Source organism: Etheostoma cragini, chromosome 23 (assembly GCF_013103735.1).
Source record: "Etheostoma cragini isolate CJK2018 chromosome 23, CSU_Ecrag_1.0, whole genome shotgun sequence".
In the NCBI taxonomy this organism is placed as follows: domain Eukaryota; kingdom Metazoa; phylum Chordata; class Actinopteri; order Perciformes; family Percidae; genus Etheostoma; species Etheostoma cragini.
In genome coordinates, this window is record NC_048429.1 from 10,125,434 (window position 1) to 10,145,437 (window position 20,004).

At 39.8% G+C, this 20,004-nt stretch overlaps 1 protein-coding gene across 1 annotated transcript; it reads right to left on the minus strand.

Moving 5' to 3' along the window:
* Nucleotides 1-157: 157 nt before the first annotated feature.
* Nucleotides 158-20,004, minus strand: nampt1 (nicotinamide phosphoribosyltransferase 1). Its single transcript, XM_034862951.1, has 11 exons — nt 19,764-20,004; nt 12,556-12,712; nt 10,638-10,741; nt 9,091-9,219; nt 4,842-5,000; nt 4,173-4,309; nt 1,657-1,882; nt 1,420-1,539; nt 1,179-1,319; nt 661-795; nt 158-431 (listed from the first exon to the last, which is right to left on the minus strand). Exons 1-11 carry the CDS (start codon nt 19,815-19,817, stop codon nt 318-320), a joined length of 1,476 nt encoding a protein of 491 aa, XP_034718842.1. The 5' UTR covers nt 19,818-20,004; the 3' UTR covers nt 158-317.

Below are 20,004 nucleotides of genomic sequence, written 5' to 3' on the forward strand. Positions count from 1 at the left end.
GATGTGTGAATTTCCGAATTCCCCCCCCCCCCCCCCCCCCCCCCCCCCCCCCCCCCCCCCCCCCCCCACCCCCCAACTCTGTTGGAGTACCAACAACAGCGTTTTGGACCTGTGGGTGAACATCTGTGAATTTTAAGGGAGTCTCGTGTGTTTAGGAACGTTTTGGGGAGTTGTCACACTTTGGGAGAGGGAACTATTAGCAGTGTACACCGCCTCCTTTTTCTGGGGTTGCGTTGGTGCCCAAAAGGAGGAAGGGTTGACGGGAGGGGGTTTGTTTTGGGGTTAGGGTGGAGGGTGAGGATTTAGTAGTGCAGCGCTCAGTCCAGCAGCACGTTAAGCTCGCTCTCTTTGAGCTTAGCATTGTCTCTGACTTCGTCAAATGTGTACGTCTTCACTATCTTTCCGTTCAGAAAGACTGTGTGCAGCAGGTCCTGGAGATGAATAGAAAAACAAGTTGGAGGGAGGGTAAATTAAAAGAAACAGGGACCAAGGACAGATGTCAAGGGAGGGAAGGAGGGGCAGAGAAAAAAAAGGGGGAAACAGAACATGTGAAGGTAGAAAAAAAAGGGGCAGGTCAGTGTTGCTGAGGAGATTTTGGGAGACTTTAAAACATCTTTATGTACAAAAGTGTCAGTGTGTTACTTTAGCCTTTCAACTCACCACGCCATACTGCTCTAGGTCTCCCTTGCCCTCCTCCAGGGTGACAAAGTCACCACTCTGTGTCCGGTGCAGAGACAGGCGACCCTTCTTGGACCTCTTGTTCGGATCGGCCACTGGGTCCTTGAACACATTCACCTTTTCCCAACACACGGGAAAAAATTTTTGCATTTTAAAATAGAACGGGGAATTTCAAAACATGGGTTTAGGCAGAGATCTGCAGCGATTTATCATATATAAGGCTAGATAAGGCTCTGTCATATATAAACTGTCTCCAGACACTGAGAACCAACTTAATGGCTAATTTACAGTATTTAACAAAAACATGCAACCCTGAGGAATGGGAAAGTACTTTTCAAAGTCCAAAGACAAACATTATGCAGAAAAAAAAAATAGTTTTGCAGGTCATCTGCAGACTCTTGCCAACTTGTAAATTGTTTATTGCTCACTGTGTAACTAACACAACTGTTACAAAATGGTCATGAAGCACAATAACTACATTCTAACGTATCAGCCCTCACCCCTAGTCCGTTAGTGACCACATAGCTGCATTTGAAAGAGCAGTTGAGCAGATCTCGGGTCAGTTTCTGCAGCAGAGCCCCGCCGGACCCGAAGGCAATGTTCTCAATGGACCACCTGTGATGCTTCATACCCTCCACTATCTGTGGGAAAACACGCAGTAACATTATGTGAGACACACAACCTATTGTCATGGTAGTGTTATACAAATACATGCCATGGATAAGTAGCATGTTTCTATACCTCTTGCAGTGTGTTGATATCAACTCCGTCCCCTTGTATGACTCTGATATAAGGAGGGAGAACCTTATAACCTTTGGAGTTCTCCACTGGCGGAAACTTTTTACCCAGGATCTCCAAAACCTAACAGAAGTAAAAAAAAAAAAGAAAGGAAAAGTGGTACAGAAAGTGGGGATTTAGTGTCCTGGCTTGTTTTCTAAGCATTCTTAATTGAAAACCAAGCTATCCACGTGACCGCACCTTCAAAACTGTATCGAGCGGGTTTCCTGAGTCTGGTCGGATAACCAACGGGGCGTCTGCACTGCGGGCCACTATCAGCGACCGGAGGTCTTCTCCCCAGATCTTCTCACATGCGTTGTAGATGTCGTAGCTGTCGCTGACGATTGATACGGGCACGTTGGGAAACTGCTTGATGATGTGCTCAAAGGCATCTTTTTCATGGTCCTTCCCCCACGCTGTGATGGTGCTGAAGAGAGAACGGCAGATAAATCTTTATTTTTTTGTCCCAGTAATTTCTCATCCCACATGGCTGATCTAAACTAGAACATATTGTGGACATCTGGAGTTGGTTAGAGAGGGTCAGGCTTTACATCAGGGGTGTCAAACTCTATTTCACTAAGGGCCACACTAGAAAATGAGAACTACACCAAGGCCAGACCTGTATAGATCATTGACACGCTTTTATTTCATTGAAAAAAGTACATAGTTTTGTATTTATATTTTTGTATTATTGCATGTCTCATTTATTCTTCTCACTTAGAGTTTTGTCGACATAAAGTCCTAAAAAAGTTCCTTAGAGTTAAGCAAATCAAGCTATACAATGGTTACATTTTTAAAAGTAGGCTAGTAGGAATATGCAAAGTTTTTAAGTTTCAATCTGCCAAATTCAGCTTTAAGTGTAATTACAGTTTAAAAAACCATTTCCTGTCTTTTTGGTCTGGCCCACAACTAGGCGAGCCAAGATTGTGAACTTAAACTGGTATGTGGATCTCATCAAAATTGGCAAGGGCCTGGATTTGGCCCGTGGGCCTTGAGTTTGAGACATGTGCTTTTACATGGAGAAATAAAGTTCCCACCATTAATTCTAAAAATAGAGAAGGCAAAGAGAAAGAGGTTCAACAGCAATGAACTGCAGGTAGCAAGAACTTTAGATTTGTCATCTGAAAATGGGAGCGAAAAAGAAATTGAACACGAGGAGAAGCACATTAAAAGGTAAAAATGTTCTTATAAAACAAGAAGACTTCACAAGACAGTCACAAGACATTCTTTAAATGCTAATGCCAAAGATTGTCCAAAAGAGGGCAGTGTACTCCAGTTTTTAGTCTTGGATGAAACCAAACCTGGGTTAAATTGTATTTTCTAAAGGTTTAAATAGGTGTGATGTAGCCATCAAGTTACCAGATGAATTACTTTTTAAAAGACAATGACATATTTACCAAAATTACAAAAAAGGACACAGCGTTTCTACTTTTCTGCAGTCAAACCTGGCCCTGAATTCCATTTTAAGTGCTTAGGCGGAAATGCCTTCCACCACCCCAATACAATGAAGGTGCCTGAAACTTTGTTCCTGTTTAAGTGCTACTATCTTCCATGTGAAACTAATTTTATTTGAATGTCTTGAATTTCTTGTACTAGGTTAATTAAGTATTTTATTTGTCTTCCCAGGGCATTTCTGTTACAGTGAAAGTTTACAATAAACACTGGAGAATGCTCTGAAGCGCTCTGAAGATGACACACCACTGCTCTAATCCCCCCCCCATTACTTTCCTTCTACATCAAAATCAATGTGGAATTTCACTGTGACTCCTCCCTCCGAGGTAGAAACCAAACAGGCTTTAGGAGGGGGGCCATTACATAATGGTTACTATGACAACTTCTGCCACCATGCCACAATGCACTCGTGCGAGGTAGAAGGGTGCGCCGATGCAGCAGTAACTGCCCTGGTGGCAAGGAAGAAGCAACTTAGTGCATGAGAGTGAAACAGAAAGAGGGAAAGTGTGTATGTGTGTGTGCAAGATAAATGGATCAGTGGCATAAAACAACACCATAGACATGTGAGGGGCATGTGCGTCAGCACAGCTGCCAATCAAAATCTTCACATCCAGCCAATCCATTCACGTTATGAGCTAGATAAACCAGATAATTGGTGTGAGGGTGACCAACCTCTAACCGGGGAAGAAAATCCACACCAACCTCAGCCAAGTGATGAGTGCATTTTCACCCGGGGTGATAAATTCCCTTTATCAATAGCTTTGTTGATTAACCAGCTGTTATTTGAAACAAGTTGTCTATTTTGGAAATCAATTTGGCTTGTGTGTGAAAAGGTTTGTTTCCAGAGCTGGCTCTTAGCCAAGACGTGGACTTTCTAACCAGAGATGAATAGAGACGCGGCATGCCTACTGCACCCCAGTATTTTCTGGGAATATGTGAATACGTGGCTTACGCTGATCCTTAGTAATCTGCACAGGAATTTAGCAGCCTCCCGGGGGCAAAATGTTATGCATAAACGTTTTTGCAAACCTCTGCACATCCCTTAAAAGAGAGTGAGCATGTTGGCATTCGCCCATGATAACTTGGAGGTCTTATACTACTGCCGTAATGATTAAAGTGGGTGGTGAACTATTGCCCTACATCTCAGTTCTACTGGTAAAACACTCTATAGCTAAGGAATGTGGGCTACAAGGAGAAACATCCTGTTTCCAAGTCGGGACAAAGCTACAACATCAAATGAATAAAATGTTGAGAAAGGCGTCTACCTGTGCTCTGCAGCAGGCACTGAGAAGCCTGGGACAGGGTCCTTGGTGCCGTAGTACTTCTTGATGACTCCGATGCCGGCCACTGTGTCTGTGCCCTTGAAGTTAACCAGATGGGCGGAGGCCCCAATGCCCGCAGTCTGCAATAGGAGGGAGATTGTGTTATGGGAGATAAAGGGCAAAGGGGTCGCACAACACATTTAATGTCAATTTCCTTTAGGTGACTGTTATTTCTGAATTTGATTTATTCCAGTGGTTGTAGACAAAAACATTAAGTCTTTGACTAATTCCAATCTCAAGGTCAACTCACTAGCTTCTTCCGGAGCTTTCATCCACAACACACGTGTGATACGGCTGAAAGGTCCAAGAAGAGCTAGTTAGTGGACCATGAGTCGGGATTGTTTTAGTAAACTATTATTACCAAAGTCCTATGATGAAATTTGAACACTTTTTAAGTACTAGGTCAACAGACGTATATCCATGTCAACGAAGCAAACTCCATCCTATGGTGAAGACTGTGAAGGCTAAAAAAAATGGTAGTAAGTGGGCCGTGAGTTGAGACTGTTTTTTCCAATGTTAGGAATTAACTTTCAAGCTTAAAAAAATGTTAAGGTTTCCACGGTTGTAGGGTTAAGCTCAACAATATCTACTGTATTGTTTATAGAAGTATACCTCTTGTGAGGAGACGCCCCGGTAGCCAAAGTCATGTAGTTTATAGGCAAGTCCCTCCAAGTTCCCAGAAGTCTCCAGGAGGTACTTGGCGAGGATCTTCTTCTGCTCCCTGGAGTTGGTCGCCACAGTGATGGGGTACCAGATCTGAACCAGAATGGTCTGATGGAGGGAAGAAAGGAGAGTCCAACTTACTACATTTTACTTTTTATATCAGGGTGTCAAGACTGTTTCACTAAAAAGATGAATTTCTTCTAATTTCCCCACATGCACCAATGACTAACAATACATCTCAGCAAAAAAACAACAACGTTGTATTCAAGCTTATTAAGCCTATGTAAACAAACATTTATATGTGAACATTAAATCTAAGAGATTATCAAAAAGTTAAGCAAAAGTTGCAAGTCTTTTCAGCACTGAACTGACCAATGCATGTTTGGTCCAATCACCCCACTTTCCCAGTATGCCACTGGTAGTAAACCCAAAACCAACACTCAAAGGGATTAAAGGGGGCTGCTCATTCACACAAGACAAACTCCGGGAAAAATACATTCCTCTATGCCTAATGTCAACTCTGGACCAGAGTCACAGATTTCGATGTCAAAACAAGTGGCTTATCTGTGCTCGCCACTACCACCTGGGAAATGTCACGACTACACACTTTCTACCATCATATGTGTATAATGCGTGTGTGTGACGGTCTGCCTGTCTATCCTCCTGAACGTACACCCATCTTCAGTAGGGGTTCACAATTCAGAAAATGATACAATTCGACATCGATGTTTAGGCTCAAGATTCGATTCAAAATCTATTTGATTGAAAAACAATTCTCAATTAAAAAATACATTCACAGAATGGCAATGTAGTTACTTTTCCCATGCTACGGTATACAAACCAGTACAAAATCGATTATTGGAATTCTATGAATTAATTTTGAATCTGTAGAGCTTAATTCATGATACAAATATGAATTGATTTTTTTCTTCAGACAAATAGATACATTTTTTTGACTTTTTCAAGAGTGTCCTGGCCAGGACAGACAGCAGCACAATTAACACAGTTTCAGACATAACAAAAACACGGCAATGTAAAATGAAGACAAAAGAACAAATTACAGACAAATAAGATATCAAAAACTTCAAACAGATAGCCCGGCATCCAAGTCATATAGAATAGCTCAAAGTGCGTGCAATAAAACCAGTTCAAGACAAAGTCCCGGGTCCAATAACAGACTAGGGTAGACAAGGCCAAACACACAACAAACGGAGAGGTAAGAAAGGACTCTGGGATTTGTGATAAATCTCAGTGTTCAAATCTCAAATCATACTGTGCCTTATTATTCAACAGTGAGAGTTTTTTTGTAGTAGTAGGTTTTAAAATCAACCGTACATATTAAATCACAACCACACCCCTCCTAGATATCTGATATAAGACTACCACTGGGTCATATGGGATGTTGATATTATTATGAAATGACACACTGTGTTTGGCGTTTCTCCGCCTGTGTTTGCAACATGAAACCATGTGTGTATATTAGGAATGATAGCTTAGTAGGTGTGTGCTAAACCGCTAGCAGCAGATAAAGAGAGCAAGCATGACACACATTCAAAACACCAGGATAAACAGCCCTTTTTCCTTCCTCCACAGCAATTAAAAAGACAGCTGAGAAAAAACTCAGCCCTTATTCCTCACCTTGCCTACTAATACTATGCAGTCTGTGTTCAGCAATCACTCTATAACCCTGAGCAGGGCACATGAGGAAAAAAGGTAACGAGAGAGAGAAAGGATGCAAACAAAGAGCAAGCAAGAAAAAAAAGAGAATAAAATAGACAGAACAACAAAGAAAAGTTTATGTTTATGCATGTATTTATATTAACCGTGGATTGTGTGTGTGTGTGTGTGTGTGTGTGTGTGTGTATATATACACAGGAGGGTGGTGTATCCAAAATGATCAAGACAGTGTGTGTGTGAGTGTTGTGACTGTGCTCTTGGCTGTGGCTGACCTACGTTCGAGCACTGCTCCCTTTCATTGGTGTATTTGTCAAAGTTGAGTGTATGTGTCAAATTATAGTTCTGAAATGAGTCGACATTCAGGAAACAGTGGATTTGCAAAAAAATTTGGTTAAAAAGAGAGAGACAGAATTTTACCCAGTCAAAGACACATTTGTAATGTCTAATGACTTGAATGTGTCTTCAAGACTTTCACAAATGTTCCTTTGTACAGCTTTTTGTAAAAGCTTTCGTTTTGCATCAATGGATTGAAACAGAGAAAGCTTGTTGTTGTTGTCTAATCATCTTTTGAGAAATTGCTGCATGATTCCGCCGTGGCGGAGGTCAAACACGGTATTTAGGAATGGGACTGACATAAGGAAGAAGAGAAAGAGAGAGCATCATTCAAAGGGAGCAGTTAGAGAGACAGTGAAGGTATCACTAATGGTAAATAGTTTTGCAGTCATTGAGGACAGACCGGTTATTCAGCATTGAGTTTATGAGATCTTCCTCATCTCGACAAGGACGGACAGACAGACAGACAGACAGACACAAATTCTTTTTCACTTCTGTACTTTTTCCTCACATAAAACACTTGCTGTCAAGTTTGTGTCATAAACACGCTTCGACATAGCAGACTATCAAAGATGTCACCCGATGACTAGTGCTGTTAATTTAACGTGTTATTAACGGTGCCAACGCAAACCCATTTTAATGGCGTCAATTTTTTTTAATCGTGAGATTAACTTGCTGTTGCAACAACTAGTAAGGTTAGAAAAACTACAACACCAAAACTTATCTAGCTAGCCCGGAAACTAAACAACAGCCACGCCGCACAAAGAGTAGTAACATTACGTTTTGAGTGGGTGGCGAGTGTGAGATGCCAAAATGGATGCCAATAAGATTCTGGATGGAAAGTTTACTTTTTAAAAGTTGCCAAATGGTTCCATTGACAAGACCAAAAAGATCTGTGGGTTTGTTGTTGTGAACTGAGCGATCATCGCAGCACGTCCAGTCTGAAACACCACTTGATGGCCAAGCACACAGCTCATAGGAATTCTCTGCCCCCTCGTCAAAGTATTTCTTTCTCCCTTTTATTGATGGACAGCGTTACACTGTGGAGGAGATTATTTGCTCCAAGTGTGAATGACAGCTCCAAGTGAGATTGTTAGTGTGAAATTAAACACTACAGTAGGCTGTATGCCAATGTTGTTTTCAATTTAAAAAAAAACATTTGCACAAAGCAAGCCAATCCACTTTTCCATGCTGATAAAAACATTAAAATGAGAAAAATAATGGGACAAGAAGAAATCGGGGACATTTAGAATAGATAAAAAATGTGCGATTAATTGCGGGTTAACTATAACAGTAATGCGATTAAATATTTTAATTACTGATAAATCAACTAAACCTACAGTATGAATATGATAGTTTAAGGATTAGTTAGACATTTTGGGAAATGAGCTCATTTGCTTTCTTGCTGAGGGTCTATGGAGGATGAGAAGATTGGTACTAATGTTCCTGTATATTAAATTTGAGAAGTGTAAAAATGACAGTTTACTGGGACCAGTTGCTGGAGTATCAGGAAGATACAATACCAGTCACGTTATTAACTGCTCTAAAGCAGCTACTGCAGTTATAAACAAGAAAGAGCTACATATTATTTACCTTAGTGGCCCTTACTCTCTGACACAGTTTTTGAGTTAATTCAAATACAAAGTGAATAAAGTTGATGCACATTCTTTACAGTTCAGAATAGGTTAAAAATGTGTGATGCCTCAGCAAACAGAACATTGGTCAAGTTAAGGGGTTGATTTTAGGACTTAAATGATTTCTCTGCTTGCTCTTGCCCTTTTCAGGAGAGATAAGAGATGCCTTTGGGCGTGTTGCCAAACCGGTTTATAGCTTTTAATAAACTGTTAATTCTCCGATGTCATAAAAAGGGCATAGATGTTGCTAATATTTTTTGTCTTTAATCAATATTCAAATAAAGCAAACCATTAGAGCTTACTGATATGCCTTGCAATGTTGTTTTCGTAGCAATACAGGTAGCACATTCAAATCTGAACAGTTATGCGTTATGTGAGGTTATAGGGGTGAGATACTTTACAAAGCAAGTCCAGAACTGAAGATGAATTGACTGTAGATAGATCCTCGCTGCCTGATGCAGTCTAATGGAATAATACAGTTGCGTCGTGTCAGGAGCCACAGTAGTTAACCCTCTATCCTTTCTAGGCCCAGATGACAAACAAAACAAACCTACCTCCACCCAGTTGGTGAGCCAGTAGCACTCAGGGTCTGTGCTCTCCACTGTGAACAGAACATTGCCTCGAGGAATGACACTCCCCTCTGGCACGGCCTTGATTTCAATAGGCAGGTGTCCATCGTATTTCTGTAAAGACATACACAAATATTACACTCAGAATTCGATTGACATTGTGACAGTTTTCTTCTTAGTGGATTGCGTAGATTGATACTTTACTGAGATGACCTTAAAAAAGGAGACAAAAGTGACACACATTTGGAGTCGGTACAGTTTCTGGTGAGATTCAACCTTCAGACATTGCTTAATGCCTGGAGGCAATGTGGAAGAAAGGCAGTGGGAATAAGCTGACATTTACTCATAGAGAATTCCTGCATTACAAACCTGGTCTGAAGTAAATGTGTTGCAGTTCACACTGAAAGGAAAGTGTGCATTGTGTGAAAGAAACTACCGTAATACATACCACTACTAAAAGCGAGCAGCGTATGCATGATGTCGGCCATGTACTGACTTACAGATCATCAAGACATGAGTGATTTACCTGATGAGAGCTGATTTAGTAACGTGGTAAGAGATGACAAAAGGAAAAAAGGAGAAGAAACTTATTTTCACTTCACAAAAATATGTTGTCAGTACAGAGCGCGGTGCTCTCTCCAAGGTGCTGAAACAGTACCTCTTAAAAAACAGAAACATTGATGCACATTTTCGAAGAAATACAGTATAAACTGACTGAGATTCATTTGTAGTTACTGAATCTGATGCCGCGTTCCAGACACAGTTTTAGCCCGTAAGTTACGACTTCCATTCACAACTCACGACTTAGTAGAGTTCCAGGCAAAGTAGCAGTAGCTGATACTAGTGTATTATAGCTGCCGACATATTTTGGGCTTCATTTAAATAACATAACCTGTAGTAGTACACAATCGTATGTGTATTGTTTTGATTACAATGTGGGTAAGTACTTATTTATGTCCATTTATTTATATTTGTCACCGTTAATTTTCACGGGTAGAAGGTTGTGAAAACACGGTTTACGGGTTGCAAGGAACGCAGCCTGACTTCTATTTCAAGAATTTTACTAGGTAAGCCTTTCCCACCTTCTACGGAAAACCACAGCACCAAATGTGGTTCAGATTTTTCTTATTTTCACGTGCAGGCTTTTTCAAGACAAATGTTTTCTATGAGATACGACTTTGCTACTGCAGAATGTAACCCTTATGACTAATCAGACTGCAAGCTTTCTCCATTAAGTTTGTTTATCAAGAACACACTCCTCCTGCGTCCTGAGTGTGTGTGCACAGATAGACCTCTAGCCTCTCTAATAAAAGTGACATCAATTCAAATATTAGCGTCTCCTGGCACCTGGTTGTATGAATACCTGAATATCTATTCCCAACATCCAACTTTTCCCTCAATAAACCCATTCCTTGTAAATAGTCTGTCATGGATGGTTCTTTTCACAAATATGCATACAGATGGTTTTGTACAACTACCCAATACCACCTTGAAAAGGTAGGTCATTTAGGTAATTTTCTGCAGTCTCTTACCTCCAAAATGTAAGTCCACCCCTTCTCATTGAAAACATCATCCTGGAAGTGTTCCCTGTATACCTCCTTTGCCTCCTGGATCTTCTCTGGGGTCACTACCTTTCCTGGAGAGGAGGAAGGGAAAAAGAAAGAAGAAGCAAAAGAAGGTTCAGAAAGACATGTGTGAGAATCACACACTGATAGAGAGAAGGCATTGGAATGCTACTCTACTGTCCACTTTTGTAATTCAATTAGAAGCATCCGTACAAACTGACACACCAACCATCTCCTTGTCTCATTTCAAGTTTCAAGACCATAGAAACCGTTGTACAAAACAAACCACAACAGGGAAAGATATGTACAAAAGCAAGCGCTTCTAAACACAGGCAGAACTTGTTACCTTTGGACAGAGCCAGGGTAGCTGATTCACCGCTCCCAATCTTTGTGCTAAGCTAACTGGCTGCTGGCTCCAGCTTCACCCTACAGACATGATAGAGCCCATCTAACTTTTAGCTTGAAAGCAAATTTTCCCGAAACTAAAACTTTCCCCTTTGACTTGATTTGTTTTCTTTAAAAACGCTTTGGTGGGAACGTGTTTACATTTGTCAACCTGGCTCCAAAATCTTATTAACATTGCTTACTAAAAGGCATGCCTAACTGTAATATCAAGGCTAAACCACTTCTTTGTTTTCAATCAAATACTTTCCACTTTGGGAGAATGACAAACTATAATGTAAACTGTTGAAACTCATAATAATGGAGTTTCTTTTAAAAACCTAATATGGTGGTTTGGGTAAGCAGAAGTTGTGCTTTTAGAATGTAGATTTAGAGAAGATTTAAATTCACGCCATGACCATGATGCAAACTTGGTTTCATAAGCTGGCGGATCAAGGATGCATCTCTAAAAGTTGGGCTAATCATTAAGCTCTGAGTGACGCTGCGTGCAGACAGCTGGTCCTTCTCCCTCATACGTTGAAAGAGCAGCTGTGCTTTTGTTTTCTCTCTCTCTGTTCTCCCTGGACCTCTGTCTCCCCCGCACCTCTGCTACTGCACCATGAAATTCTCTTAAGAGACAGGACGGAGATGAATTCTTTTTTTCAAATCTCATCCTCCTCAGATCCTGAGGGGCATGAGACACTGGTGAACTTAAACATCCACCTTTACAAGCTTGAGTTAATTTGAACATTGAATGTATTGGATGTGTTATACTTTGCTCTTTTTTTTCCCTTACTTTTTTTTCTAAACCTGCCGGGTTTGTGTTATGCTCTGTAAAGTCTAATCAATGTGAAGCACATTGTACCCTTTTTCTTTCAATCATGAGTAAAAGGACTGCTGCTGCTAGACACAAAAAGAAGCATCTGCCCTGCTGAAGTGTCCTCAAGCAACGCACTTAATCTTGAGGAGCTCCAGGCATGCAGTTCAGCTGACCCTGCACTAGTCTGACCTTGTACTGGAGGCGGGAGAGTAAAAAGATAAAATGCTTCCAAGGAGACAAATATCGCACCACAAAAGACTTTTGGTATGCACCCTGATTGCAAACTGAGACTCAGTGGACAACAGAAGAATAATGTACTGGGCAGCATTCCCACAGAATGACGGTTGTAGCATTATGTGCATTGTTAACTTTAATACATAAAAGTAAAAAATAAAATAAACAATAAAAAACTGGGTTATGTAACCAAGTATTGGAATTTTAACATTATTTATTTGTTAAGTTGACTGGAAACCCATTTATATTACCACAAATAAAAGTAATCATTAACAGAGGTGTTGGATTCATAGGGCAAAAGCTGCAAGTTGGAAAGTCATTCATTCTGGCAGTGTTTGAAGCTCCTACTGGGTTGGAGGTGGGCACGACACAGTGTCATGCCCGGTCATTATTTTTTTCAATCAATACACAATACTGAGCAGCACAATTAAATTCTAAGTCAGGACTTACCTTTTAGGTATTTATTGAGGATGTACTGTAGGCCATAGAAGACGGTTTTGTCATATTTGACTTTTCTGCTTTTGGTAGGATCGGTCCGCTTCTCACGGCACTCAAAGTACGAGTACACTTTACTTGTGTTGGGGGGGTACTGTTTGTAATGTGTTACCTGCGAAGACAGAGCAAACGGCAAGGCGATGACACAGGTTAGCATGGATATTTACAATAAGTACACTGATATAAAATAATACTAATAGAAGATAAGATAGTAGAACATACATGCACATAAACTGTTGGCATAACTAACGCTCATATCAGAGACAGACACAAGCACCCAGGGCGCTGTTGCAGGGCAACAATTAATATATTCAAGTAAATCAAATTTTCATGCTTGGAGATAGAGCCCGACCGATTAAGGATTTTAAAGGGCAATATCTATACAAATATTTGGTGATTTAAAAATCCCATATTCCGCCGGATATACTGTATATTTAAAGAAATATATCCAGAAACGCGTAACAAAACACAAACAAATTGCCCTAACATTAGTTATTTATGAGTCCTCACTAAAATAATGCAGTTTTAAAATAAACTCATGAATCAAAATATATTAACATTCTGATGAATAAAATTCATAAAAACACATACTTGATATGAAACAAAGTCCTTTAAACAAAAACAACAAAAATCAAAGAGTCGCCAACAGAGATGCTGTAGAGTTCCTTCTGGTGTATAAAAAATGCAACGCCAACACTCATAACATGGTTGAAGGGTGTTTAATCAGTTTTTACGTGCTTTTTAAATATTAATTTATCGGACATTATAAATGCCGATACCGATAGTTTGGAAAATGCCTAATATCGGTCTGGCTCTACTTGGAAATGAAGGAATATAAGAATTCAGTAGCTCACTACCAACAGACATAGTCCCAGGAGCTATTCAGGGTCACAGCTCAAAGATTACAGAGAACTGCCATTGTGGTATTTTATCTGCGATTAGAGAAAACATTCCACTTCAACAAAAGACCCATCAATCTTTGTGAATCTTTTGTGTTAAAACAATATATCAGAACTAAAATGTCACGATTGGGGCGAGGCATGTCAGACTATTCCCACACAGACACGCTCTCCATTATGCTACTATTATTCAGAAAATACCACTTAAATTGCTGTGTGTGTTTCTAGTGTTCCTCTAATCTAATGTCAACTGACTGATACCTGACTGATACCACACTCACAAGAGTGTGCAATCAAGTAGTGTGTGACACATGCCCAGGCATGTTTCACACACAGAAAAAGCATACACCGTTTCAGAGGGACTACACAATAAATATACACACACTGAAAAGAAAAGGTAGTTTTAACTGGACCCATCAGGCCATCAACTGAATCCCAAATGAGTCCACGGATTGCCACAGAGAGCACACTGGAGCATTTAAAGAGCAACTTCCACAAGTGGGGGTTGAAAAGATGATAGTTATTGCTACAGCTCACTTACTCATTATGTAATCTAATATTTGCTTTCAGAGTGATCTGCTTTTAACATCTATCCAAAATGTAGCTTAAAAATGTTAAAATGGCAATCTAACCACAGGAGGCCAGAGATGTCAGGGGTACAATCTTAGTGATGTAATAAGATTAACTCACTGAATATCAATGGGGAAAGTGCATGTGCCTTCAGGAAATACTACAATAAAAGAAAAAAGTGCAGATCAGTGCTACAGAAATAATTAAGTGATGAAGGAAGACATTTTATTACAGAAAATACAAGGCTAAATATAGGTCATGGGCTTGTTCTTGATGTTACTACAACCTTGGGAAACGTTTAAGTGCCCTAGAAAGGTACCACATAGGAATACCCTCTGTATTTGTACTTGGAAGAACAATAAACAAACTAAAGGGAAAAAAGAAACATTTAATGTCACTATTGTAAATAAAAAAAAGGTAACGTTGGAACCTGTGAAAATGGCCTAAAGGCTTGACCCCAATCTACAAAAACGTGCATCATGTACTGTATGGAGGGGAAACAAAACTCCTGGTTAATTAAAGTTTGTAAAGAGAAGAGATAAATGTCAATGAACAACTCCGTGTCTTTGACCCCTGTCTGTCCTTTCGAGGACTCAAAATAGAGTCGACACACAACATGACACTAGGCCCGACCACGTGTGTGTTCACATTCACTGGCCTACATGCTGATGTATATACACAAACGCGGTTTTAAAAATCACAAAACGCAATGTATCAGTCTGGTCCAATGAGGTTATTCACTCTTTATCCGATTCAACAATATACTGACACCACGGACCGCCGTTTTATAAAATAGAAACCTATAGTTTAATGTAAATCATACAGCATGTAGCCTTGGTGATATAGTTTAGGTCTGGAATATTTCAATGTATCTGGTATCGACTATGGCAAATCAAGACCTGTCATTAAAGCTGCACAAATTCACATTCACACGTTATCTGATTGAATGTTTTGGAGTCATTTACAACGAAATATGCTCGGAAAGACTATCTAGAAATCAATTAGAAACACCTGCATCTACAGTACAACTTTAGAGCTGCAACAATTAGTCTTTATAATTTAAGACTATATTTAGATTTTTTTACAAGACATTTGAAGACGTCATCTTGGGTTGTGGCAAACTGTAATTGGTATTTTTCACAATTTTAATGTATTTTATGGACAAAATGATTAATCAAGCAGACTAATACATAATGAAAGTAAGAATAAACCTGTTTAGAGCAAAGCTGACTATAGATTAATGTTCAGTGTAATCTCTGATCTGACTTTCTCTGATACATTCCTCCTTTTGTCTATACTATAAAACCCGGAAAGTGATGGAGGTACTTAAGAATGCATACATCACTCAAATTACCAAGATATGTTGATTGAAATATAGAGACCCACACACACACAACGCATATTAAATGTGTACTGAGTTCCTGGAAGCTTACTTCTGTTGACGTTCCAAGTAAATTTCAAACAAAACAAAGCAAGCTCGCCCCTCCCCCCCATGTTTCCGTGCCTGTCATGACTAACTAACTGTTACTAACCCTCCCCCCCTCCCCCAACCATCATGTCGGTGATTGGCTGGAGTGGTTTGTTGTATTTTGGTGCACAGGCTGTGCCACTAGTGTTTGTTTGACCTTTAAGACCCCTGTGTTGTCTCCCGAGACCGGGCTTTTCCACAGTGGAGTCAGGGGGCCGGCAGCGAGCGGATCAAGGAGAGATGCCAACGATTTGAGATAGAAATTAAATTGCGCTGAAACCATGCAGGAAGACATAGTGCACCTTTAAAGTATAAAAAGTCAAGGTTGAGTCAGTCATTTACTAGCACACGGTTATTTTAAAACATGCAGATTATTTCTCTGTTGCCCTTTTAGGAGTTTAGGTGTCATGAACATAAGACATTGGCAGAACCTAGAATGAACTGTTTGGACACAAAAAAACTAATCTGGCTACCATAAAGGATGTTTCACAGATGCTGCTGTGTCTCTCCCCAGACAGCACAACAACTGAAGCGTGTAGAAGCTGTCATAACGCTTAATGAGACCATTCCATTACCTAAATGCCACAGGTTCAACCTTCACTGTTGCCATTCTGCTCTATGAAAATGTTTATCCCACAAAATCCTTAACCCCAACCTATTTACTCACTGTAATTCTGTTTGGATTTAAGGGTCAGAAAAATGTCATAAATGTGGCCATACACCAACACACCTATGTTGTATTGCTTTATAAATGTGCATTGAAAAGCAGAGTATTGCACCCCTCCACCCTGTAAAATGCGGGGTTGGGTATCAAACGATGTACTTATTTGGGTACAGCCCGAATTCTGTCGGTGAGGAGGACCGATTCACTTTAAATCAAACTGTGCCAAATTTCAGTACCTGAGAGGGTGTAAGCGCAAGCTTATGTGTCCTCTCCTCTTTTTTTGTCATTACAGAGGGAAAGTACAGAAAAAAATTACCGTTTAGTAACGGAACCGAATTTCAGATCCTAGTACCAGTAAAAACGTGAACGGTGCCCATGTAAGAGCAGTGCACTCTCATAGATTAGTACCTAAAATTTGGTTATTTCCGAAAATTATTGAACCTATTTATCATATTTACTTCGAACATTATGCGGATTTTGTAACGTTACGTTTTGAGTGGATGGCGAGCTCAAGACGTCTTAATGGATGCCAATAACATTCTGAATAGAAAGTTTAGTTTCTGAAACTTGCCAAATGGTTTCGTTGACATGACCAAAGTGATATGTGTGTTTTGTTGTTGTGAACTGAGTTATCGTCGCACCAGTCTTAAATACCACTTGATGGCCAAGCACACAGCTGGTGCGAATTTTTTCTCCATTTTATTGATGGCCAGAGTTACACTTTGTGAGAGATTATTTGCTCCAAGTGTGAATGACTGCTCCAAGTGAGAATGTTATGTGAAATTAAACACTACAGTAGGCTAAATGCCGATTTAGTTTTCAATAAAAAAACATTTGCACAAAGCAGCCAATCCACTTTTCCATGTTGATAACAACATTAAAATGAGAAAAAAATAATAGGACCAAAAGAAATCAGGGGACATTTAGAATAGAAAAAAATGTGAGATTAATTGTGATTAATTACAAGTTAATATTTGAATTGACAGCACTAGTTTATATTATACTTAGCATAATTGTGCCATCATGACTAGATTGTATGTGATGTCATCATTATTATCATAATATGACAACTGAAAATATGCCTCATTGTGTGTAAATAGAGGTGAATACATGGATTTGTTTGTGTTGCAGCTAAGCGTCAGTTCTGTTTCATACGTAAAACATTTCCTTTTTTTTTAACAATGTCATTTGGTCGTTACCCAAAACACTAGCGAGGTCGGTACCCAACCCTAGTCTCATATTGGCCCTGAAATGAATCAAATCGACGTTGTATTGTGGCAAACTTTGTGATATTAGAAAATATTGTAACATTGTCCAAAAATCAATTTAATATTGTATCGTAATAAAACGTGATTTACAGCCCTAACAACCACACATGGTAAACAGACATCTAATCCTAAATGACTGTCTGGTAGGCTTACTGTTTACTTTTGTGTTACTCAACTTTTTTTTTTTAAAGAGACAAGAGCAGTAACTTCAGCCTGCTATAGCAACACAGGCGCACCTCCCCAGGCAAAGACAACATGAAATCTGATCAGAACCACCCAAATCTTTCCTCTACGCCCTCATTTAGATGGTCTTGTGAGCCGTTAACTATCTTGGCATGACATAACAAGCAATGTTCTGCTTAAGATTAGATATAGAAAAATGATCCACACCAAAGGATGTGAAAGTACTGGAAGCAGACTTGAAATTTGGAAAAACAAGAGTCATATGCATATATTGCATATATTGCACACACACACACCACACACACACACACACACACACACACACACACACACACACAGTAGTTACAAAGAGCAATGCAGCCTTCTTTTGTTGCAGCTCATAAAAGAGCATTTAAGGAGGCCCTGTAAGTCATTGAGTGATAAAGAATGAGATACAAGACCTTCCCAATTTCTTTAAAAGGAAAAATAATGCCAGTTACGTTAGATAAATCATTGTTCCTCAAAGCTTTTGAAGAACAATGAATGTAGTAAGACTGACAGTTTTAGAAGTACTTAACGGTTAATTCCCCTTTCCTTAACCACTACCCTTCACAACCAAATTTGATCGTAAGGAAAGGTTGTGAAAAAGGTACACTGTGCCCTCTTAGGTGTGTGGTGTACTTTTTCTGTATGTTGTCATCTGAACCAATGTTTTGTATTTTTATTTGGCTTTTTTAAATAGAAAAAGAAAAAAAAGATCACAAGACTCAAAATATCTGGTCATTTCCAAGAAAACAAACTGAAAGTGTAACTGCACCTTGGAATCTACATACAACAAATAGCCTACCATGGAATTGTAAGCCACGGGAAATAAAATTCAATTTAATACTATAATTACAAAGCTTATCACAACACTATTCGCCTACACTAAAGAATGCTATATCCCTAAACAATGCAAAATCTTAATCTTGATCTATCTCTTAACTGTGTAAGGAGATTTTAAGGGAAAGCTACAGCAGCTATCTGAGCATTAGTCGCTCCATTACAAGATATAGCACCTGTCCTACTGTACATGTTGATATACCTCATGTAAATAAAAATACCTCTAACCAAAACCTCACACTCCCAAGAGCCTGGCTGAGAATGAAAAAGAGTGCACTAGACGACAGATTAATTGAAATATACTGTACAGCACTCTGCTGAGAGATATATTAAATCAACCATTTCTCTAACAATTCTTTTAACACAATAAAATAATTATTACTATTTGTGTACACTGGATGCAATGATACACAATTAATTGTAAAATTATCAAAAACTCATCTTATAGATAATAATTATTAATTAATATTAATGAATCAATCAGTGCTAATTTATGTGCGGTTTATGACCACAAAAGAAAAAGGTGCTTTTTGTATGATGTCTGTCCTATTAGAATATTAGAGAATTATTTAGCCTGTGGTACGATCTGGTAACGCTCAGTCTGTTCCATAACGTTTATCTGCACCGAGAATTAAAATTCCATGCAAAACGTTGCCACAGAAGGCAAATATCCCTCATACTCTTTTTAACTTTCGGTTTTGATTTCTTGTAAGTGAGGCATTACAAGTGGCTAGCTCCATGCTGGTTAACATGTACGCTCACCTGGCTGGTTTCTTGCACGACACTTTGTCCAGTTTACCAGGATATCCAAACACCACTTGCTAGCTAGTGGCGAATATTAGCTTATTCTTATTTTAATAACAATCCACTGTGCCTTTCTGCTGAGCTCACTGAGAGCTAGAAAGCTTAGCTGATACAGCTAGCTTGATACCACTGGGACTAGCAAAGCCGTTGGGTAACCCGGCTTCGTGATATAGAGGGTTTTACATATAAATTGGCTAACGTTAACGTTAGCTCAAATGGCGATGCTTGCTTTTAGAATTTGGTACCCCATATCCGATGCACCAACCCACCCCTCTCCTCCTCTTCCTCCTGCTAATTTGGCCTGCTTAGAAGCGACGTAGACCGACCAGAGTGTGATGGCCTTGGGACTGATGATGAAACCACCTTGACTTTCCATTCTCATCCATCAACCGCTCCCCTTCACCCAGTCTAACAGTAGGAAACCACCATGAGTACGGTGACGTTACCTTGTATGAATCGGTCGCCAACAATATGCTGAAGCCGGAATCTCTGTGCTCCATCTTTCCCACCTCGGTTGTGAGTCAGTCTCAGCTGTCAGTGTGTTGCGTGCTGTGCGGCCGGGGGACTCCAGCCTGGTTGGGTAGCTAGCTAGCTAGGTAGGTAGGGGGAAGGGGGAAGGACAAGCTGAGAGAACCGGGTTTGGGAAGGGGCGGGCGGATTTTCGTCACCAAAAAAGTCCGGCATCCC